The 26652-nt window shown below is 39.6% G+C and overlaps 1 protein-coding gene across 3 annotated transcripts in view; it reads right to left on the bottom strand.

The window, feature by feature from the left end:
* Positions 1-26652, bottom strand: part of NR5A1 (nuclear receptor subfamily 5 group A member 1) — a 250094-nt gene that overhangs the window by 168070 nt on the left and 55372 nt on the right. Inside the window, exons 1-2 of one of the 3 annotated variants that reach the window (XM_040405829.1) lie at positions 15676-15892; positions 12453-12570 (exon numbers count right to left, since the gene is read on the bottom strand). In XM_040405829.1, the coding sequence (XP_040261763.1) occupies positions 12453-12554 (102 nt within the window). In that variant the 5' untranslated portion in view covers positions 12555-12570; positions 15676-15892. Of the gene's footprint in view, positions 1-12452; positions 12571-15675; positions 15893-26652 lie in introns of those variants that run through there. The other 2 variants (XM_040405830.1, XM_040405831.1) reach the window with 2 other exon arrangements.

Here is a 26652-nt window from a genome sequence, read left to right as displayed (position 1 = left end):
AAAATAACTTGAAACTGACAAATGTACAAAATAAAAATTTACTGAAAATCAATAAATCAAAATCAGACATTGTTTTTGAATTGCGGTTAAACAGAGTAATATTTAAAAAACAAACTGACCTGGGCAAAAATGATGGTACCCCTAGAAAAGATTGAAAATTATTTGACCATAGGGATAGGTTAAAGGAGTTGTGCAGCTTTTTCTTACTGATGATCTATCCTCTGGAGAGATCAGCATCTGATCGGCGGGGGTCCAACACTGGCCTGGGCACGGCTAAGCCCCGTTCACTTCAATGGGGCTTAGCTGCGCCCAGTAATACTAGTCGTGACATCACTGGGTCTGCGGGAAACAATGAGAAGGCTGCGGCGCTACAGCCAGTGTCGCAGCCTTCTCAAACAGCTGATTGGCGGGGGTCCCGGGTGTCAGACCCCCGCCGATCAGATGCTGATGATCTATCCAGAGAATAGAACCCCTTTAAACTAAGGTGTGTCCTGTAAATACAGGACCATCTTTGCCGCAGGGCAAAAGAGGCAGCTGCCCCGGGCCCAGTTGCTCCTGGGGGCCCCGGGCAGCTCCGTTTCCCGACTACCACATTCACTTGTGAGCGAGCGGCGTGTGGCTCGCTGCTCGCATTAGTGAAGGACTTGTCTGTCAATTACAATTACTTACTGCCGAGTCTGCCGGCCAGTGCCATGCTAACTCCTCCTCCCTACCTCCAACCCGGGCCTGCCCTTGCGTCCCTACAGTATGTACGCTCAGGCATAGTTATTTGTATTGCCGTCCGAAGGAGAGGGAGAGATGTGTCTGGGATTCGAACTCACAACCTTCTGTATCAGAGGCAAAGCACTTACCCTCACAGCCATAAGAGGTGCATTGCCACTGACTGAAAAAATATGAGACTTCTACTGTTATAGCTGGCTAAGTGTACCTATACACATGACAGCTGCCCCAACACACCCAGCACTGCTATATCTCTATATGACAGCTGTCCCAGCACACTCAGCTCTGCTATATCTCTATATATGATAGCTGCCCCAGCACACCCAGCTCTGCTACATCTATACACATGACAGCTGCCCTAACACACCAGCACTGCTATATCTCTATATGACAACTGTCCCAGCAAACCCAGCTCGGCTACATCTATACACATGACAGCTGCCGAAACACACCCAGCTCTGCTACATCTATACACATGACAGCTGCCCCAGCATACTCAGCTCTGCTATATCTCTATATATGACAGCTGCCCCAGCAAACCCAGTCTTCTACATCTATACACATGACAGCTGCCCAAACACACCCAGCTTTGCTACATCTATACACATGACAGCTGCCCTAACACACTCAGCTCTGCTATATCTCTATATATGACAGCTGCCCCAGCAAACCCAGCTCTGCTACATCTATACACATGACAGCTGCCCCAGCACACTCAGCTCTGCTATATCTCTATATATCTATCTACTGTATAGCAATACTTAGAGATATATAGATGTAGCAGAGCTGGGTGTGCTGGGGCAGCTGTCATATATAGAGATATAGTAGAGCTGAGTGTGCTGGTGCAGCTGTCATGTGTATTAGATGTAGCAGAGCTGGGTGTGTTTGGGCAGCTGTCATGTGTATAGATGTAGCAGGCTGGGTGTGTTAGGGCAGCTGTCATGTGTATAGCTGTACACTTAGCCAGCTATAACAGTAGAAGTCTCATATTTTTCCGATCAGTGGCAAGGCATCTCTCAGCAGAAACTTTTCTGAAATACAGGCTAAATTAGAATACACAAGCACTGATTCCATATATGGACATACAGGAAGAGGCTGCATCGCATCGCTGACATGAAGGTAAGTATAAGTGTTTGGTTTTTTTTATTAATACCTGCCATGGGGGGAGCGGGAGGCACTTGATACTGGAGGGGGGTTGGCACTATGATACACATGGCACTGGCACATAGGGAGGCACCTGATACTGTCACATGTGGGGGGGAGGGGGGTTGGCACCTGATACTGGCACATGGGGGGTGGGGGGGGTGGCACTATGATACTGGCACTTGGGGTGAAGGAGAGAGGCACTTGATACTGGCACATGGGGGGGAGAAGAGAGGCACTTGATACTGGCACTTTTGGGGGGGAGATGGCACTATGATACTGGGACATGGGGGGGGAGAGGCACTTGATACTGGCACTTTTGGGGGGGGAGATAACACTATGATACTGGGACATGGGGGGGAGAGAGGCTCTTGATACTGGCACTTTTTTTGGGGGGGGGAGATGGCACTATGATACTGGGACTGCCATACATACGTGTAATTTTAGTAGAAAACTGTGGCTGAAATGGCCCTTAGCAGCGCTCTCTGAAATAAGCATTGCTAAGGGCCACCCGTCTTCTATTTGAAAAGGGGAGACGGGCTGTGCGAGAGCTGTGCTTCTGCCTTCTGTGCCCCTGCGGTGGCCACAGGCATCTTAAAATCTAATGCTCGGGTACACTAACTAACCTGCCTTCCCTGCGATAATCACTCATGAAGACAGATGGACCTTAGCATTTCAGGGGGCCCAAGGAAATTCTTGCCCAGGGTCCAATCAATATTAAAGACGGCCCTGTGTAAATAGCATCACAGATGTCTTTAAACTTATAATCAGCGAGTATGCCTATTTAAAGGGTGAAATGTAGTCACTGTGCTGTTAGGTATCATGACGGGTACCACATTGAATATGGACCAAAGAAAGCTAAGCAGAGAGTTGTCTCAGGAGATTAGAGAGGAAATTATACACAAACATGTTAAAGGTAAAGGCTATAAGACCAGCTCCAAATAACCTGATGTTCCTGTTACTATAGCTGTACATACAGTGGGATGCGAAAGTTTGGGCAACCTTGTTAATCGTCATGATTTTCCTGTATAAATCGTTGGTTGTTACGATAAAAAATGTCAGTTAAATATATCATATAGGAGACACACACAGTGATATTTGAGAAGTGAAATGAAGTTTATTGGATTTACAGAAAGTGTGCTATAATTGTTTAAACAAAATTAGGCAGGTGCATAAATTTGGGCACCACAAAAAAGAAATGAAATCAATATTTAGTAGATCCTCCTTTTGCAGAAATTACAGCCTCTAAACGCTTCCTGTAGGTTCCAATGAGAGTCTTGATTCTGGTTGAAGGTATTTTGGACCATTCCTCTTTACAAAACATCTTTAGTTCATTCAGGTTTGATGGCTTCCGAGCATGGACAGCTCTCTTTAAGTCACACCACAGATTTTCAATTATATTCAGGTCTGGGAACTGAGATGGCCATTCCAGAACGTTGTACTTGTTCCTCTGCATAAATGCTTTAGTGGATTTTGAGCAGTGTTTAGGGTCGTTGTCTTGTTGAAAGATCCAGCCCCGGCGCAGCTTCAGCTTTGTCACTGATTCCTGGACATTGGTCTCCAGAATCTGCTGATACTGAGTGGAATCCATGCGTCCCTCAACTTTGACAAGATTCCCAGTCCCTGCACTGGCCACACAGCCCCACAGCATGATGGAACCACCACCATAGTTTACTGTAGCTAGCAGGTGTTTTTCTTGGAATGCTGTGTTCTTTTTCCTCCATGCATAACGCCCCTTGTTATGGCCAAATAACTCAATTTTAGTTTCATCAGTCCACAGCACCTTATTCCAAAATGAAGCTGGCTTGTCCAAATGTGCTTTAGCCCACCTCAAGCAGCACTTTTTGTGCTGTGGGCAGAGAAAAGGCTTCCTCTGCATCACTCTCGCAACAGCATCTCCTTGTGTAAAGTGCGCCGAATGGTTGAACGATGCACAGTGACTCCATCTGCAGCAAGATGATGTTGTAGGTCTTTGGTGCTGGTCTGTGGGTTGACTCTGACTGTTCTCACCATTCGTCGCTTCTGTCTATCCGAGATTTTTCTTGGTCTGCTACTTCGAGCCTGAACTTGAACTGATCCTGTGGTCTTCCATTTCCTCAATATGTTCCTAACTGTGGAAACAGACAGCGGAAATCTCTGAGACAGCTTTCTGTATCCTTCCCCTAAACCATGATGGTGAACAATCTTTGTCTTCAGGTCATTTGAGAGTTGTTTTGAGACCCCCATGTTGCTACTCTTCAGAGAAAATTAAAAGAGGAGGGAAACCTACAATTGACCCCCTTAAATACTCTTTCTCATAATTGGATTCACCTGTGTATGTAGGTCAGGGGTCACGGAGCTTACCAAGCCAATTTGAGTTCCAATAATTAGTTCTAAAGGTTTTAGAATCAATAAAATGACAACAGTGCCCAAATTTATGCACCTGCCTAATTTTGTTTAAACAATTATAGCACACTTTGTGTAAATCCAATAAACTTCATTTCACTTCTCAAATATCACTGTGTGTGTCTCCTATATGATATATTTAACTGACATTTTTGTATCGTAACAACCAACGATTTATACAGGAAAATCATGACGATTAACAAGGTTGCCCAAACTTTCGCATCCCACTGTATTATTCAGAAGTTTAAGGTCTACAGGACTGTAGCCAACCTCCCTGGACATGGCCGCAAGAGGAAAATTAATGACAAATTGAAGAGATGGATAATAAGAATGGTAACTAGAGATGAGCAAATTTCTCAAAAATTCTATTTGGTTGGCCGAATTTTCCAAAAAGATTTGATTCGATCCAAATTTATTTATGGGAATCTCATAAAAAAAATAGCTATTTCCTGGCTGCAGAGAGCCTGTATAGTGGTGTAGGACACTGTGCCTTGCAGAAACACGGATAGGGCGTCTGCTGTGGTAGTGAAATAATACTGTGAGTCAGTATGGCATGCAGATGACAGGCGTCACTCTTAGAATCACTGTACACTTCATGGGGCAAAAACTGACCAAATAAGGGTGCATTCACATCACCGTTTAGCTTTCGTTCTTCTAATCTGTCAGAAGAAAAGAGAAGGATAATACTGGATCCTGTTGCTTTAGTTGTCATCCATTTGAGCCATTTCCATCTGAGATCCGTTTTTTTAGATGAGAAAAAAAATCCTGCATGCAGTACTTTTGTTTCGATCTAAAAAAACGGATCTCAGACAGAAATGGCTCAAACGGACAACAACTGAGGCAACAGAAACAGTTTTTTTACTGGATCTTTTTTTTTCTCTCTCTCTTCTTCTGACGAATCAGAAGAACGGAAAGCTAACGGTGATGTGAACTCACCCTAACTTAAGTGTGAACTCAGCCTTAGGCTACTTTCACACTAGTGGCAGCCTTTTTCGTCAGGCTCTTCCGGAGGGTCCGCAGCATGGCAAACATGCCGAGAGGCGGCCGGAATAAAACTACAACGTCATAGTTTTACTCCAGCCGCCTCTCAGCATGTTTGCCGTGCTGCAGCCGGACCTCTGGCCCGCCCCCATTATAGTGAATGGGCCGGAGCAGACTTCCGGTGGCAAGCGTGCACTAGAGACAGCACGGATCCAGCAGACTGTTCACCCGCCTGAACAGCCTGCCGAAGAAGGCTGCCACTAATGTGAAAGTAGCCTTACAGGTCAATGTTAGCGCCAGGTATAAAGTACCGTGCAGAGGCCTAAGATTCTACTATAGCGTGAAAAAGCGCACTCCTTTTATACCATCCTCTGCTAATTTCACATAGATTTCTGCAGAACCTGTTCTATTAAACGCTTGTACAAGATGAGCCCCCCTGACAGAGTGGAGAGGGTGTCAGCAGTAAGTTTGTGTTGATGTCACTGATTATTTTGCCCTTCCTCTGATCCGTCAGAACAATAACCCCCAAAAATGGATCCTGTCTGTTGAGCATCCGCCTTCCCTCGGTCAGCATTTGGTCAGTAATCCATCAGTATTGCTAATGCCAAAAAAACAGGAGTGGATCCAAAACAGAGATGACAGTTAATGGAATATTTGTGTTTTGTACCCACTCCTGCTTTTGGCTACCAAATCATAAGCCAATTCTGATGCAAAATAGGGACCATGTCATGCAGGCCTTACAGCTGGTACATAGACAGGTTCCGTTGTGTGTCTAATTTTTCCTTCCTTCTGACAGCTATGTCATCCAGCCCAAAAAGGCAAAATAGTGGCCCAGTCATGGAGTGAGGAGGCTGGGAACAGCATGAGGAGTCCACAGAGTGGCCCAGTGACAGAGTGGTGAGGTAGCAGCAGCATGAGGAAACCATAGAGTGTGGTCCGAAGTGCATGCAAAGTTTCCTGGCCATTTTCAGAATGTGTTTCAGATGGGGTGAAGACTTCAGGAACCGCTTTTCAACCATATTGAACACTTGTGCCATGCAGGGCATATGGCTCAGCCCTCCTTGACGCAGAGCCGACACCATGTTCTTCCAGTTGTCGGTCACGATGGTTCCTATTTTGAGTTTTCGAGGAGAAAGCCAGGATTAAATTTCTTGATGAAGGACGCAGAGCAGTTCCTCCCCTGTGTGACTCAATTCACCCAGGCAAACTAGGTGCAGAACAGCGTGACACCACCGTGCCCTGCACATGTGGTATGCTGGAGGAGCACTGTGAATTTTCCCTGCAGTGGAGTCTGAGGAAACAGTGGAGGATGAGGAGGTAAAGGCGGTCATTGTTGCAGGACCCATAGCGTCAGAACGTGGAGGAGGATGCAGCATCACCTGGCCAAGTTGCTGGTGTGGCTGGGCAGAAAACACATTTACCCAGTGGGCCATAAACCACATATATTGTCCTTGATCGTAGTTATAGCTCCACACGTCGACGCTGCCGTGCACTTTGGCAGACACTGACTGGCTCAAGGACTGGCCCACCTTCTGTTCTACATATGTGTGCAGGGCTGGTACTGCCTTTTTAGCAAAGAAATGATGGCTTGGGACTCTACACCTCGGTTGGGACTAGCCATCAGTTCTCTGAAAGGTGCAGAGTCCACCACTTAAAAAGGGAGGGACTGCAGCACCAGCAATTTGGCCAGGAGCACATTCCATTTCTGTGCGGTTGGATGAGTGCATGCATACTGCTGTCTCTTGGCAATCAGTTCGGTGATCGATTTCTGACGAAATAACTGACGAAGAGTAGGAGGATGAGGAGCAGGAGCATCAGGACCAGTAGATGATGGGAAGGACAGACAGCTTCTTTCGGCTGAGGTGGTGGCGCATTGACTGCATGAAATCAAGTGTGTGCCACTGGGTGATGCAGCGGTTGCTGCGGCAGGCTGGACCACCAAATCGGAGACACGGTTCTCCCAGGCCACTTTATGGTGAGGCTGCATATGTTGGCGCAGGGCTGTGGTGCCAACATTGGCACCCTGGGTACGCTTCACCTTCTGCCCACAAATTCGGCAAATGGCCATGTTCACCTCCTCCAGCAGCTTAACAAAAACCTGCCACACCGCCGAGTATGCCATTTTCCCCCCAACACTCTGCACTGACTGCCTACTACAGCTTCCTCGGTGAACCCCTGCACCGCTATTTCTGGACAGGTAGACTCCTGCGAAGTGAGTGATCTACCCCGAGCACATTTCGCCCCCGATCTCCCACTGCTGCCACTCTTCTGACTCATGGATACGCTACCACCTTGCTGGCTCAGCCGCTGCCTCACACGCAAGCTGCCACCCTCTTCTTCACCCAGCTCCCAAGTGCGATCGGCTACATCATCATCATCCACTACTGCATGTCACTGATGTCCCCCTCAACAGTCTCAGAGCAAGGAGCTTGCAACACCTGCTCCCACGTGACTCTCATCATCAATACTTGCCCGCCTACCGGAGGAACCGGCGGTTGTCTCCTCCAGATCTTGGCTGGGCAGTAGCTGCTGACTGTCCTCTAGTAGCTTGTCCTTGCTGAAAAGTGGAGCCGAGCCTACGGCATATAATACTTCTCGCTCTGAGGGAACAGAAAATTACAGAAGCAGGTTGAGGACAGTTGGCACAGGGCCTGCTCTCGGGCCATGCCAAGTAAGCGTCTTGTCAGAGGGACCCACCGACTCTTGACTGTGGGTGTCTGGTGTCACTTGCGACGAAGTCAAAGACCGATTCAACCAGTCAAGGACCGCTGGGTTGCTGGTCAAGAAAACCCGCTAGATGAGCTAGGGAGCTCAGGCCTCTCGCTGCGACTCCTGCTGCCACCCCCCATTCTTCTGCTGCTAATTCGGCCTGCGACAGAAACATTTTGGCCACTGCCCGTTCCCTTTGAAGGGCCTGTCACTTGTCTATCTGACATACTGTATAATAAAATAATTAAATTCAAATAATACACCCCAAAAAAGGCTGTTGTACAATGTAACTTCACTGCAGAACGGCAGTTAAGACATATTCTTTTTCCTATTAATACACCCCCCCCCCCAAAAATACAACAATCATAATTCACCGCAGAACAGCTAATAGGACGTATGTATCTTTCCCATTAATACACCCCGTAAATGGCTGTAGTACAATTTAACTTCACCGCAGAACGGCAATTAAAATGTATTCTTTTTCCTATTAATACACCTCCCAAAAAAATATAGCAATCATAATTCACCGCAGAACGGCTATTAGGACGCACGTATCTTTCCTATTAATACACCCCGTAAATGGCTATAGTACAATGTAACTTCACCGCAGAACAGCAATTAAGACGTATTCTTTTCCTATTAATACACCCCCCCCAAAAAAAAATATAACAATCAAAATTCACCGCAGAACGGCTAATAGGACATACGTATATTTCCTATTAATACACCCCATAAATGGCTGTAGTAAAATGTAAATTCACCACAGAACGGCAATTAAGATGTATTTTTTTTCCTATTAATACACCCCCCTCCCAAGAAAAATATAACAATCAAAATTCACTGCAGAACGGCTAATAGGATGTAGGTATCTTTTGTATTAATACACCCCGTAAATGGCTGTATCACACAGCACTTGCACCCCAATAACAAGCAAGATTTGCTGGAATTACTGAGCTATCATTTAGTGCAATTTGGATCCCCAGTTAGTGCAGCAAGGTATAAAAGAATCTCTCCTATTACCCAGGCTGTACATTCCCCTATTACACCCTGTTCTCCTTTTATAGTGTAGATAATGCCTCCCTATCCTTTCCTTGCACCTTGAGTAATCTTTCCCTGAACTTGTAAATCGATTTTTCAGCACAATAAAGTCTTTCCTAGCACTGTCCCTAGCGCCTGCTGACGTCTCACCCTGCACTAAGTACGCTGGAAAATGGCAGAATCCAAGATGGCTGAGGCAATTTATAGGGCTGTGACATCACAGGGCTGGCTGGCTGCTGATTGGCTGCACGCATGGAATTGTGGGTGATCCCTCGTTCCCAGAGTTCTTTGCTCCATGTCCTCACATGTGCAGCAGCCATTTTAGGAAAAAATGAGATTCTTTAACCACGAAGCGTGAGGAAATTCGGCTACGGTACGAATCGAATTTTTTCTGAAATTCCGATCTAATTCCTCTTCGTCAACTTTGATTTGCTCATCTCTAATGGTAACCAAAGAGCCCAGAACAACTTCCAAAGAGATTAGAGGTGAACACCAAGGTCAAGGTACATTAGTGTCAAATCGGACCATCCGTCGCTGTCTTAGCCAAAGCAAGACTGGAATTTGCTATAATGCATACTGACACACCACAAAGCTGGGAGAACGTCCTTTGGACAAATGAGACAAAACTAGAGCTTTTTGGCAAGTCACATCAGCTTTATGTTCACAGAAGCAAAAATGAAGCATACAAAGAAAAGAACATTGTACCTAGTGTAAAACATGGAGGAGGCTCTGTTATGTTTTGGGGCTGCTTTGCTGTATCTGGCACAGGGTGTCTTGAATCTGTGCAGAGTAGAATGAAATCTCAAGACTGAAAAGGCATTCTTGGGTGAAATATGCTGCCCAGTGTCAGAAAGCTTCTTCTCAGTCGCAGGTCATGGGACCTCCAACAGGATAGTGACCCAAAACACATAGCTAAAAACATCCCAGAAGAGCAAAGCATTGGACTATGCTGATTTGGCTTTCTTTGAGCCCTGGTCTAAATCCTATTGAACATCTGTGGAAGGAGGTGAAACCTGCAGTCTGGAGAAGGCGCCCTTCGCCTGAGACAGCCGGAGCAGTGTGCTCATGAGAAGGAGCCAAAATACCTGTGGACAGGTGCAGAAGTCTCATTCAGAGATACTGAAATCACTTGATTTTCTAAAAAGGTTGGGCAACAAAATGTTGTTAAAAGCCATGTCTGATTTTCATCAGCTGATGTTAATATTTTTTATTTAGTATTACATTTGTCAGTTTCAAGCTATTTCAGTGATCATTGTGGGATTTTCTTTCTTTAAAGGGTTTTTTCGAGATTTTGATACTGATGACTTATCCTCAACATAAGGCCTCATTCGCACGACTGTTCTGTTTTTTGCGGTCCGCAAACCGCGGATCCGCAAAAAAACGGAAGCTGCCCGTGTGCCTTCCGCAATTTGCGGAACGGAACGGGCAGCCCATTGTAGAAATGCCTATTCTTGTCCGCAAAATTGACAAAAATAGGACATGTTCTATTTTTTGGGGGGGGCCTCGGAATGGAGCAACGGATGCGGACAGCACACGGAGTGCTGTCCGCATCTTTTGCGGCAAAAACGGCGGCTTGGATGCAGACTCAAACAACGGCCGTGTGTATGAGGCCTAAGGGTCCATTCAGACGTCCGTAGAATGGGTCCGGAACCATTCATTTTCAATGGGGCTGTAAAAGATGCGGACAGCAGTTCCGGTCCGCGGCTCCGCAAAAAAAATAGAGCATGTCCTATTCTTGTCCGCAGCAGCGGACAAGAATAGGAATCCTCTATTAAGTGCCAGCGATGTGCGGTGTCAGTGTTTTGCTGTCCACAATATGCAGACCGCAAAACACTACGGATATCTAAATGGACCCTAAGTCATCAGTATCTGATCAGTGGGGGTCCGACAACCATGACCCCTGCCGATCAGCTGTTTGAGAAGACACTGGCGCTCCTGTGAGCGCCGAGGCCTTCTTGCAGCTTACCAAGGACAGCGCCACACATTGTATAGTGGCTGTGCTTGGTGTCACGCTCAGACCTATTTACTTCCATGGAGAAAGGTCATCCGTACCAACCACTACTACTAGATAGATGATAGATAGATAGATATGTAGATAGATAGATAGATAATAGATAGATAGATACTAGATAGATAGATAGATAGATAGATAGATAGATAGATAGATAGATAATAGATGGGTGAGATCAGCACTGTATATAAATACTATATTACAACCCCAGTGTAATAATGACTGTACTGAGCGCTGTATATAACACTGCATTACTATCCTCCCCCTGAGATCACTGAATATACTGAGCTTCCTATATAACATTGCTGCATTACCCTCCACCATCACGGAATATACACTGAGCACTGTATATATACTACTTTATTACTGTCCTTCCTATGCAATTACTGAATATACTGAGCACTGAATATTAGGCTACATGCACACTAAGGCCTCCTGCACTCGAGCGTTTTTTTTCCCCGTTTACTGGACGTTTTTTGAGTTCCGTATACGGTCCGTATACGGAACCATTCATTTCAATGGTTCCGCAAAAAAAACTGAATGTACTCCGTATGCATTCCGTTTCCGTATTTCCATTTTTCCGTTCCGTTTAAAGATAGAACATGTCCTATTATTGCCCGCAAATCACGTTCCGTGGCTCCATTCAAGTCAATGGGTCCGCAAAAAAACTGAACACATACGGAAATGCATCCATATGTCTTCCGTTTCCGTTTTTTGCGGAACCATCTATTGAAAATGTTATGCCCAGCCCAATTTTATCTATGTAATACTATATACTGTATATGCCATACGGAAAAACGGAACGGAAAAACGGAACAGAAACGGAAACACAGCGGAAAAAAAAACCGGAACAACGGATCCGTGAAAAACGGACCGCAAAACACTGAAAAAGCCATACGGTCGTGTGCAGGAGGCCTATTGTTTGTTTCCGTGTCCGCATCAGTATGTCCGTTCCGTAGCCCCGCAAAAAAAATAGAACATGTCCTATTCTTGTCCATTTTAGGCATTGTTACAATGGATCCTCAAAAAAAAAAAAAAACGGATGGCATACAGGTGTTATCCGTTTTTTTTTTTTGCAGATCCGCAATTTTCAGACCGCAAAACACATACGGTCGTGTGCATGTAGCCTTACTATGTATTATATTCTATATTATGCAGATGACGATTTGCAGCATTACTACCCGCTGTCACATCACTCAGTATAAGGGCTCATGCACACGACCATATGTATTTTGCGGTCCGCAAAAAACGGATACGCAAAAAAAACGGAACGGACACGGAAAGAAAATACGTTGGTGTGCAAGAAGCCTAATAGTAATAAATTACACACCACCCCCTACAATCACTGCATACACTCAGCACTGCATGGTATTAGATGCTGTATTACTACCCCCATAAGCCGGACATCTGTGTTAGTGCACACCATGCGCCTGTGCTTGCGGTTTTCTATATCAGCCACACTGACCTTACAGCTCTCACACGTGAGGAGCCCATAGTGGTAGCCGGACACCTTGTCCCCACACACCGGGCACATCTCGTCCAGATCCTCGTCGTAGCTGTAATCCATTCTTCTGTGCGACTTCCTGCATGTGACACAAAGGACATCAGTCGTGCGACCGATTTGCAACCGATATCAATCACGTCAGACTGAAGAACACTGGCGCCGCCTCACATTGATCGCAGCAGCTCAGGACCCAGTGCACACCATGGAGGCTGGAGATGAATGTAGAGGAATCCTGCGATATTCTCCATGCATGATATCTGTCAGGGGGAGGCAGACACAAGCCGCCCTCTGTCCATGGGGAGCGCACTCCTGATCATAGCTTCATGCACTGCTTTCTTGTGGGTTTTGTTTTGTTTATTTATTTATTTATTTATTTATTTATTATTTTAACCTGGCAAATTCTGAGCAGAACTACAGATGTATCATTATTCTAGAATCAAGGGCTGAGTGTGAGCTGTGTACAGCATTACTAGTAGGGGAAGCCTAATAGACCAGGTACCATGTCTGTCTGCCCAGGGCACACGTATCTATATGGTATACATAGCATATATTATCTACATACTACACATTATATAGTCTACAATCTATCTAATATGTAGTATGCATCTATCCAGTATACATATATTATCTATCTAGTGTACATAATCTCTCTCTATAGTACACATTATCTATCTGGTATACATAGTATATATTATCTATATGCTACACATTATATAGTCTACAATCTATCTAATATGTAGTATGCATCTATCCAGTATACATATATTATCTATCTAGTGTACATAATCTCTCTATAGTACACATTATCTATCTGGTATACATAGTATATATTATCTATATGCTACACATTATATAGTGTACAATCTAATATGTAGTATGCATCTATCAAGTATACATATATTATCTATCTAGTGTACAAAATCTCTCTCTATAGTACACATTATCTATCTGGTATACATAGTATATATTATCTATATAGTATACACTATTTACTGAAGTATACATATGTTATGTATCTAGTGTACATACTCTCTCTCTCTCTGTATACTATACATTCTCTAGCATACTTACTATATTTTATCTATGTAGTATACATTATCTATATAATACACATTATATAGTATAAGTTACATATCTGCTGTATTTATACAAATATTATCTTTCTAGTATAGATACCTAAGCCCTCTGTAAAGCATACATTATATATCTAGTACACATAGTGAATTGTATCTATATAGTATATATTATCTATATAATACACATTATATACTATACATTTTCTACTGAAGTATACATATATTATCTATCGACTGCACATAATCTCTTTGTATAGTATACATTCTCTGAGTAGTATACATAGTATATAATAGCTATATGATACACATTATATAGTATAAATTATCTATCTAATGTATTATATATATTATCTATCTAGTAGACATAGTGAATTTTATCTATAAAATACACATTCTCTATCTAGTAGACAAAGTATATATCATCTATATAGTATACATTCTCCATCTGGTACACATAGCATTTATTATCTATTTAATACACATTATATAGTATAAATTATCTACTGTATACATATATTATCTATCTAGTATACATACTGAATTTTATCTATAAAGTATTCATTCTCCCAGCAAAGTATATTTCATCTATACAGTAGACAGTCTCCATTTAGTATGCAATATGCATCTATCTACTGTATTATACATATGTTAAGTATCTAGTGTACATAATCTCTCTGTATAGTATACATAGTGTATTTTATCTATATCGTTTACATTATATTGTGTACATTACCTGTTTAGTATACATAGTATATATTATTGCTATATAGTATATGTTACTTATCTAGTCCACATCGTATATATCATAGATATAGTACAATATGTAATCTACAGTGTAATATAAATATACTATATGTCTATCTAGTATACCTAATATATATATATATATATATATATATATATATATATTCTATCTAGTGTACATAATCTCTGTAGTATACATTGTCAAGTATATATTATCTATACAGTTTACATTATCTTGCGCACATAATCTCTTTATAGTATACATTTTCTAGTGCACATAATATACACAATCTAGCATGTATGATCCATGTAGTATACATTATCTAGTCCACAGAATATACATTATCTATCTAGTATAAATGGTATACGTTATCTACATAGAATACATTATCTCTATAGTATGCAATATGTATCTACTATACATAATATATAATATCTATACAGTAAACATTATATCTCTGTATAGCATACATGATCTAGTATACTTTATGTATATTAACTATATAATACACATAATATTTCTGCATAGTTTACATTATGTAGTATACATACTATATATTAGTTATATAATATACCTTATCACTTTATATAGTATACATCATCTATATACTATACCATATATAGTATACATTGTCTATACAATACATTATATACATTATATATAGGTAGTATACATTATCTGTGTAGTATACATTATATGTATATGTAGTATACATTATCTGTGTAGTATACATTATATATAGGTAGTATACATTTTCTGTGTAGTATACATTATATATATGTAGTATACATTATCTGTGTAGTATACATTAAGTATATAGGTAGTATACATTATTTGTCTAGCATACATTATATGTATATGTAGTATGTATTATCTGTGTAGTATACATTATATATATATATATGTAGTATGCATTATCTGTGTAGTATACATTATATGTATATGTAGTATACATTATCTGTGCAGTATACATTATATATGTAGTATACATTATCTGTGCAGTATACATTATATATATGCAGTATACATTATCTGTGTAGTATACATTATCTGTCTAGCATACATTATATATAGGTAGTATACATTATATATAGGTAGTATACATTATCTGTGTAGTATACATTATCTGTGCAGTATACATTATCTGTGCAGTATACATTATATATGTAGTATACATTATCTGTGCAGTATACATTATATATGTAGTATACATTATCTGTCTAGCATACATTATATATAGGTAGTATACATTATATATAGGTAGTATACATTATCTGTGTAGTATACATTATCTGCCTGTCGCCGTCACCTGCCTGTGTGCACTGGATCCTGCAGTCGGATGTAATGGCAGGCACCCTCTTACCACTGGATGTGTTGTGCAGGTTGTGCTCTGGGTCAGTGCTGCAGTCCAGCTCCTCTTTAGAAATCATGTAAGTGTACCTCTGCCTGCAGATGCTTCTTGTAGGTGTGATGAGATCTAGACAGGGTGCCCTAGGTGCTATGGCAGCAGCTGCTGTCCCTGCTGTCACAGCGTAGTGAGGAGGACAGTGGAGGGAGCACCATGCGTAGGATGAGCTGCAGCTTCCTATTCACACCTTGCTGCTCTCCACATTGGTAGAAATGAGGATTAATGATCGGGGCAGCAGCCAGCCTGAGATCCGGACACGCCCCCTCTCCTGGACATTTAAATGGCCCAGTGCACTGGACTCCTGTGACGGGGGGCTGGACTCCTTGCCGCTTGGTCATTGGTCAGGAGGACAGCCAATGATGAAAGGCTTGATTATAGACTATTGGGATTTATTACAGGAGCGTTTATGAGTGCTGAATCCGGCGTGAGGTACACAGCAAGGGAGCAGTACACTGCACATGTGTATATGGCTCAGATAGGGAGATGGAAGGATGGAGGTAGAGATAAAGAGATAGAGATAGTCAGAGGATAGATAGAGAGATAGACAGAGATAGGCAATAGATATATAAAGAGATAGATACACAGAAAGAGAGATAGACAGATGATTGATTGATTGATAGATAGATAGATAGATAGATAGATAGATAGATAGATAGATAGATACAGAGAAAAGGAGATAGATAGAGAAAGAGATATAGATAGATAAATAGAGATAAAGAGATATAGATAAAGAGATTGAGATAGACAGACAGATGATAGAGAAAGATGATAGATGATAGATAGATAGATAGATAGATAGATAGATAGATAGATAGATAGATAGATAGACATATGATCGCTTGCAACCATCATTACCATACAATATATTGAGAGACAGAGACAATAAAACAACAATAAGTATGTTCAATCCTTTGTTATGTATTTTATGACTCAAAACCAAGGATGTTGTTATTGTTCTGTTCTCTATGATGTTCACATTGTGAATTCTTAAATAAAGATTTGATTAAAAAAAGATAGATAGATAGATAGATATATAGATAGATAGATAATAGATAGATAGATAGATAGATAGATAGATATGGACAGAGAAAAGGGGATAGGTAGATAGATAAATAGAGAGATAATATATATAAATAGAGAAATAGAGAAAGACAGACAGATGATAGATATATAGAGATAAAAAGACAGAGAAAAAGAGATAGCGGAGATATATATATATCTATATAGAGAGAGAGAGAGAGAAATAATAGATAAAGAGAAGGAAAGACATAGTCCGGACATAGGACATTTGGCTGGACTTAGGTCCTGTGACAGGACTGACATGTCCGGTTGACTTGGGTGAATAAAGCCTTTTTGCACATTATTCTTGCAGAGTATTTTTCTATTCTACACAGATTTAGGATCATGGTCCTATAGTCCGGCACGTGTCTTATTATTTCATAAGGAGTGCTGTCTTTTCCTGCTGTACATAGATACACATATATAGAAACATACCTAGGTGTACACACACTAGCAGCACAGCAGTAAAGCATAAAGAAAACTGCCAGATATGTGGCAGCACTATATGCAAGGATAGAAGGACAGATAGATAGATAGATAGATAGATAGATAATTAGATAGATAGATAATTAGATAGATAATTAGATAGATAGATAATTAGATAGATAGATAATTAGATAGATAAATAGATAAATAGATATCTCATATCTATCTATCTATCTATCATCTATCTATCTATCTAATTATCTATCATATCTATCTCATATCTCTCTATTTATTTCATATCTATCATCTCATATCTGTCTATTTTATATCTATCTATTTTATATCTATCTCTCTGTCTCATTACTGGAGAACTGTGGAGGTATCTAGGACAGGATTCTGGTGATGAGCCGCCAGCAGTCGGGAGCTGGTATGAGGCACACTCTGCCCCCCCCCCCCCTTCCCCCCCACACACACACAGGCTGCACATCAGTCTATCTTCATACATAATAACTGTTCACATGAAAATGAAGCAGAACAAGGAATAAGGATGTCTTATAAATAATATGAACCAAAGTGTCTGTACTGTCGCCCCGCATTTAGCGAAGAAGACTCTATAGGCGGCTTGTGCTGCCTCTGTGTATGTAAGATAGCAGAGCTAAGCAGTCTACAACAGTGGATTCAGTAGCATTGCATTCTATTCATTAACAAATGCGGAGTTGATGCAATTACATGACATGGAATTGGATTTGCCTAATTTGTTTTTATTTAAAAAAAACAAAACAATTGTCTATCTATCTCATATCTATTTATATCTATATATATCTCTAGTGTCTATCTAATCATCCATCTATCTAATATATATCTAATATCTATCATCTCATATATATCTATCTCCTATCTAGCTATCTATTATCTATCACAATTAATGTGCATATAAATGTATAAATAATGTATTTGTGTGTGTATATATGTGTAGGTATAAAAAATGTGTGTATACTGTGATATATATATATATATATATATATATATATATATATATATATGTATGTGTGTATGTATATGTGTATATATATATATAGGTATAACTTATGTATGTGTATACTGATATGTGTGTGTGTGTGTGTGTATATATATATATATATATATATATATATATATATATATAAAAGAAAAGGGTGGCAGCACCGTCAAGTTAAAAAGCAGGTGGGTGCAAAAGCCCAAGTGGGGATAAGTAGACCCCGTATATATATTAAAAAACGGGCAGCACTCCAGAAAGTAAAATGAAAAAAGAAATGTATTCACCCATTAGGCAATGCGACCTTTCGGCTCAATGCTAGAGCTTGAGGAAGGCTCTAGCATTGAGCCGAAACGTCGCATTGCCTAATGGGTGAATACATTTCTTTTTTCATTTTACTTTCTGGAGTGCTGCCAGTTTTTCGATTTTATATATATATATATATATATATACCTTAAAGTATATAAACATGAATATAATCGTACAAAAATAATATATAATATCATACTATGATGTACTGTGCGTATATATATATATATATATATATATATATATATATATATATATATCCTGAAAATGTAAAATACATTTCTAAAATTAGTAGGAAATCAATAGACTGAATAAAACAGACCAAAACATATAAAAGAATAAATTGACGGCTGAATTTTCTAAGCATTATCTCTCTATGATTCTATCACCTCGGTTATTACTATTATAAATGGGATTATTGTACATTTGGATGCTGGTCTCTCCTCTCTGCTTTTCCCACAGAAGGAGCTGCTGACAGGTAGGTATCTCCAGCAGCAGACATATGTGACTCTCACTATTGTAATAACCACTTTCAATTAGTTTATTAATTGCCTTTAAATTGCCATTAAAATGTGATGTGAGGCCAGAAGAAAGGGATTCTTTTAATCCTGAAAGAGCCGAGTCCGTCCATTCTTCGGTGAAGTCCTGGCCCGTCTGTTGCTCCCATTCTCCCCATTGCCGCTTTCACCCGCAGCACAATGTTGTCAGAAAAGTTTTATTCATCAGCAATCTGCACAGGAGGCTACATGAGGTACAGCGGGCGTTTATTACCTGACAAAACCGCATACAAATGACAGATAAGCGGGGATTGATCTGAGAGCTGGGAGAAGGCAGTGAAAACCCTCCACACTTCAGCTGCTGAAGGCCAAAAACGCTGAGAAAGATGAAAGTGAAAAGAGACAAAAAAACGCATAAATATAAGCGGATCCGGGGAAGTTGTCCTCAGTCAGAGCTCAGGCAGCATCCAGGTAGGACCCCGGCTACACCGCAGGGGCCCCTGCCTCCTCTCCGCCGGGGATGGCTGGTATTCAGGGATTTTCTCTTCTTGTTTTAGTAAACTGGATTCCAGTACAGATGACAAGGACAATGGTGGTGAGTGTGACAGAAACCAGCACCTGCAGAGGACAGCAGTAGTGGTACATCATGTATGTGAGGGACAGTAAGGGGTGTCAGGGCACAGGGGTCTCCAGTATCAGGGGTATCAGGGCACAGGGGTGTCTCCAGTATCAGGGCACAGGGGTCTCTCCAGTATCAGGGCACAGGGGTCTCCAGTATCAGGGGTATCAGGGCATAGGGGTATCTCCAGTATCAGGGCACAGGGGTCTCAAGTATCAGGGGTATCAGGGCACAGGGGGGTCTCCAGTATCAGGGGTATCAGGGCACAGGGGGGTCTCCAGTATCAGGGGTATCAGGGCACAGGGGGGTCTCCAGTATCAGGGGTATCAGGGCACAGGGGTGACTCCAGTATCAGGAGTATCAGGGCACAGGGGTGTCTCCAGTATCAGGGGTATCAGGGCACAGGGGTGTCTCCAGTATCAGGGCACAGGGGTGACTCCAGTATCAGGGGTGTCAGGGCACAGGGGTCTCTCCAGTATCAGGGGTATCAGGGCACAGGGGTGTCTCTAGTATCAGGGGTATCAGGGCACAGGGGTGACTCCAGTATCAGGAGTATCAGGGCACAGGGGTGACTCCAGTATCAGGGGTATCAGGGCACAGGGCTGTCTCCAGTATCAGGAGTATCAGGGCACAGGGGTCTCTCCAGTATCAGGGCACAGGGGTGACTCCAGTATCAGAGGTATCAGGGCACAGGGGTCTCTCCAGTATCAGGTCACAGGGGTGACTCCAGTATCAGGGGTATCAGGGCACAGTGGTGTCTCTAGTATAAGGGGTATCAGGGCACAGGGGTGTCATTAGTATCAGGGCACAGGGGTGTCTCTAGTATCAGGGGTATCAGGGCACAGGGGTGTCTCTAGTATCAGGGGTATCAGGGCACAGACCACAGCGCTCCCAGTACAATCTGCACACAGCCAACAGACAGATCTAATAGTATCTATCTCTCGATCTATCTATCTATTTATCTATCTACTATCTCATATCTAGCTATCTTGTATCTATTTATTTATCTATATATCTATCTAATAATTATCTATCTATATGTCTGTCTATCTGTCCAATCTATGTCTCTCTCTATCATAAATAGATTGCCCCTTAATTCTATTTAAATATTATTTATCCGTAAAATCTATATATTATCAGTTGTCTATCCATTATAAATCTGTTATTTTACAAATTATCTATCTATCTATCTATCTAACTATCTATCTATCCATCTATTATAAATCTATCATAAATAAATTTTTTCTCTATTGTCTATTTAGCTATTCACTAACCACCTAAAGATTTTCAATTGTATGTCTAATTATCGATTGTCTATTCATATATTTTATATCTATCCATTAAAAATCTATATTGTATCTCTCAAATATATATCATCTATCTATTATCTATCTATCCCGTTTTGGCTATTTATATATTCTCTATCTATCCATAAAAAAAAAATCTATATCTAGCTCGTATATATCTATATCTATATATATATATATATATATATATATACATTTTCTATCGATCTATCCATCTCTTTATTTATTTATCTATCTATCTATCTATCTATCTATCGATCTATCGGTTTTGTCTATTTCGTTATATATTCTCTATCCATTAAACAATCTACCACTCCCATATGATGGCAGAATATAATTAGTAGAACATGGAGCGATTGCAAATCCTATGCAGGAGTAATATTAATATTTAATTTGCTGACGTGCCTCATTACATTATTATATTTATATTTCAGAGGCGAATAACAATTTAATTTAAAACCATTTTTTTGTATTAATTTCAGAGGCTAATGGCATTTTATGACAACCAGTCAGTAGAGAACTTTCCATGTAATTCTGTAGGACATTTGTCTTTAATGGATCTGTTTACATGTTCTATCGCATTTCTACATTTAATCGATGTAATAAAATGTACTAGGACTACAAATACCTAAAAGTATCGTTTTATGAAATAGATATGAGAGACATAAAATATATAGATTAATAGACAAATGCATGTAATAGATTAATAGACACATAACACGTAGATACATTCATGGATAGAGAGAGAGAGAGAGAGAGAGAGAGAGAGAGAGAGAGAGAGAGAGAGAGAGAGAGAGATAGATAGATAGATAGATAGATAGATAGATACCCTGACCCAGGGTGTGTCTGCTCCCCTACTAATGTATAATTTTAGACCTGCCAATAAAGCTTTATAGATAGATAGATATATATGAGATAGATATTAGATAGATAGATAGATAGATAGATAGATAGATATGAGATAGATATTAGATAGATAGATAGATATGAGATAGATATTAGATAAATAGATAGATAGATAGATAGATAGATATGAGATAGATATTAGATAAATAGATAAATAGATAGATAGATATTAAGTAGATATGAGATAGATATTAGATAAATAGATAAATAGATAAATAGATAGATATGAGATAGATATTAGATAAATAGATAGATAGATAGATAGATAGATATGAGATAGATATTAGATAAATAGATAAATAGATAGATATGAGATAGATATTAGATAAATAGATAAATAGATAGATAGATATTAGATAAATATGAGATAGATATTAGATAAATAGATAGATAGATAGATTAAGAGACAGCAAAAGACTGGAAAATTATTGGTAGATCTGTATAATAAATAATAGGGAGACAGAACAGCAGACAATATACTATAGATATGGAATTACAATATAATAAATGTTTTTATAAAATAATAATAGTAGATACAGCACAAACAGGCAGACCGTATGATAGAAAAGGAAGAATGGATACTTTAAGATGAATGGGCAGAGAGATAACACCAGAGAGAAGTTATCTCCTTTCTGTACATTAAATTAATAAGCCATTATACTGTATATAATATAGAATTCAGCAATTCTAACTATGGATTAAAAAGCCAAATATAAAACAGATCGATGACAACATAAAAAAAAAATCAAGGGAGGCAAAGAGCAAAGAATAGATAAATCCCTAGGGAAGAGTACAATAAAAGATGGACAGAGACCTAGGCATAGAGACAGGAATCATCTTGCCATTTTCCCAATGAAATAAGCCATTTATTACAATGTTTTCCTTATCTTATTATTCAGAATTTCTCTGTTATTAAAGGCAATGCTGGTAAACGGCTCCCTGTAAGTCTGTGCGGCTATGCCATTTGTTTTCCTCTGACCTGTACTCTCTCTATAAGGTGTTACAGAGTTTTATACCTCTCCTTAGTTTCTATGCTCCCCACCTTTGTGTGTGAACATTTTGTTGGGTTTACTTCTTTTTGAGATGTTTTTCCTTCATTCCGCATTGGCAAGCTTAACATTAACAAAACGTGTTTCCCACCATGGATATCTAACCAGGAACCCCATCTATTTGATTCTAGGGTAACAGGGAGTGATTTCTCAGGGGTTTCGAGTTTATGTCATCCCACCAGCCTCAGCTTTTTTATTTTATTTATTTTGAACATTATTTTGAGATGAAGGTTACTTGAGGGACTGAAGCTGCCTATTTTAGTGGAGTATATTATCATTTATTTCTTGAGTTTGTATTGCTCTTTAATACTTATATGATGGGGGTGATTTCAGTACAGATTACCTGGTTGACAATAAGGTGAAATAAAGCTGGCAGCACACTAGAATTAAATTGAAGGCTTGAGGGGAGGGGAGGGTTACATGTGCCAGGGGTAGTGGTTGGGGTAGTCTTTCTTGGCTAGGGTTTGGAAATTAAATAATTTGATATTTTCTGGAAAAGCTTATCTACACCTCGCCTCTGCCCTACACAAAAAGTATCACTGTATTTTCATGCAGGTTCCGCAGAATAAAACATACCTGATCCCCAACAGACATTTTTATCAAGTTCTGTAAAACAAGTAGTGTAAGCATAGTAATATATATATTGAAAAGTGATGGAAATGTCAATGAATTATATATATATATATTTCATATAATTCATTCATTCACGTTTTGATCATATATATATATATTTCATACATTCTCTTTTTCATCACTTTTCATAATTGAATTGAAAACCTTGAGGAAACTGATCACACATTTCTGTAGCTTTGGTACCAGGATCTCTGAAAATGTATCGAGGTGCAGTGAATATACTGGGTTTTAATTTTTCAATCATATCTATAATGATTACAGTGATCAGTTGGCCAAAAGGACCTGGGATTTCTTTGAAACAATGATATTCTGATCGAGAAACTTGCATTAGTGATTTATAATAATTTATTTATTATATTTTATCTTTCAGATATTTATGTTGCTATTTGTTGCATACTGTATAAAAAAAAATATATATATATACATATATATATATATATATATATACACAGTGTATATATGTGTACATATTTTATCTATCTCCTATCTCTGTATCTATCTATCTACCTATCTATCTATCTACCTATCTCTGTATCTATCTATCTATCTATCTATCTCTGTATCTATCTATCTATCTATATCCTATCTCTGTATCTATCTATCTATCTATCTCTGTATCTATCTATCTATATCCTATCTCTGTATCATCTATCTATCTATCTATCTATCTATCACATATCTATCTCTCTATCTATCTATCTATCTATCTATCTATCTATCACATATCTATCTCTCTATCTATCTATCTATCTATCTATCTATCTATCTATCACATATCTATCTCTCTATCTATCTATCTATCTCTGTATCTATCTATCTATCTATCTATCTATATCTGTATCTATCTATGTATCAAATATTTGCAGGGATAAAACCCCTTTAAGGATCTCACTCATTTCTATAAGATGCTAACAGATGTAATAGATATACTGTTGCAATCAAGATCAGTTTTATTGGATGGGTCTTAAAAATAGAAGCAGATACAACATTATTAATCAATACATATATAAAAAGTTAAAATGTGCAGCATTTGAGGGTTCAGGTTAGCTTGAATGTGCTGGGTAGCTTTATATTGGCACAACATATGGCTAGCAGTGATAAGTCAAATTTCAGAAACAAACAAAATTTGAATAAAATTTAGATGGAAATGACATTTATTTAGATGCCCATGTTATAAAATGGATTTAATAATATATATTTTTTTGCTGTAAATAATAAAACAGAGAAGGAAATTATATTTTATGATTATTATTTTATTATTTTTCTTATCTATTAAATATTGGTACTATGTTTCCTTTTCAACTTATATTGTCCTTAATTTCAAGGCGTTTTGTATCCCTTTAGTACAAAATTATCTTTCAATATTAAAAAAAACAAAAAAAACTGGCATATCCCTCCAGGACTAATTGTGAGAAAATGAATAAGTAGTTCATGTTTTTTTTTTAGTTTTTTTTTTTTAAAAAGATCACTGTTTTACACACTATGATATATTTAAGTACAACTGCTGACATAGAAATTGCAAAAAATGAATCCAAAAATACCATTAGATAACCAGACCTATCCTTACCACTGGAATGTCCATGTAAGGTCATAACCGAAATTAGCATTCTTATTAAATTAGTACAATGCATATATTCTGTAACTCCTGTCATTTATAGTGAAATATACTTGCCATTAAAGCACTGAACTAAAGTATTGCTTTTAGATGGATACATTTGTGTATTAATAGATGCAATATACAAAAGTCTGTAGAAGATTCATGAAATTACTGAAACTGTTCTTTATAATCTTAAGGTGAAATGAGTCGACCATTGAATTCCCCCTTATAAGAATGATTATGAATAGACCTAATTGAATTGTAAATGGAACAAAAAACCCATTATGAATATAGTAATGTAGCAACCTACTAATCACTTGCTTATACTCAGTAGATGGATTCAGTGTAGAGGAATTCTTTATTCTACCTATTTAACTACCGGATTGCTATTCACTAGCCATAAGCATCACCTGGCCTATTCCATTTTATGGCTCTATAATAATGCCATTGAGCATGAATTAATGTATGCATATTCATATTGTTGTATTCAAAGTTATTAGAATTGCTCATCTTATAGACTCATGAATGCATTCCCTAAGTACCAGTCAGGTCTACTCCTACAGAACTATACAGAATAGGCTAATCACTCATTAGGTATGCACATTTATGTTTCCATATGCTCAAAAAGTTTACAAGGTTGTCCAGGATTAGAAAAACATGGCTGCTCTAACCAAGAACCCCTGTTCATGCCAGTATCCTCTAATAAGCATTTTTCTCAATGACTTTAAAGGGGTTGTGCACCTTTGGGTTGCAACCCCCCCCCCCCCCCTTCAATTCATGCTTGAGCCGACCATACTTTGCTGGCTCCCCAATTTTTTTCTCCCAGGTCTCAGCTGCTCCCAGGATGTAAACTTTGACACAGCTGCAGCCAACTGCTGCCAGCAGAGGTGACCTCCTAATGTCAAATGATCAGGTGACACCAGGGTTGCAGGTCACCTCTGTAGGCAACGATTGGCTGCAGCTGCATCAAAAGAGTTTCCATCCCGAGAGTGACAGGGAGCGGCCAACGCCAGGGAGAAAAGGAACGGGGACCCAAGGCAGGGAAGCAGGTTAATATGCTTCCCTTGGCAGGTCTTCTCAGGTCTGGGGAGTCCTCTCCTGCATAATGGAAATGGGGCAGATCCGTTATGCAGGCCATAGACTTCTATTATGACGGAATGAATAACGAAATGCCTCTAAAGGCACTCCGTTATAGAACTGCGTTATGGTCCGTGGTAACAGAATCCATAACACAATTCTGCTTTTAGGGTACTTTCACACTAGCGTTGTTCGGATCCGGCAGGCAGTTCCGGCAACTGAACTGCCTGCCAGATCCGACAAAATGTATGCAAATGGAAATATAATTTTTTTTTGATCCGTTAGACCTGTTAGATCCGTCTAATCCGGTATCATCCGGAATAACAGATCCGGTATTACATTTTTTTCAAAGATCAAAAGCAAAAATAGCTCCTCCTATGTCCCAGCGCATGCATAGACCAGAAAACCGGATCCGGCAACTCGGCAATTTTCCTGAAC

This window comes from Bufo bufo, chromosome 8 (assembly GCF_905171765.1).
Source record: "Bufo bufo chromosome 8, aBufBuf1.1, whole genome shotgun sequence".
In the NCBI taxonomy this organism is placed as follows: Eukaryota; Metazoa; Chordata; class Amphibia; order Anura; family Bufonidae; genus Bufo; species Bufo bufo.
Note: the sequence above shows the minus strand (reverse complement) of the source record. Positions and strands in the feature narration are given on the sequence as shown.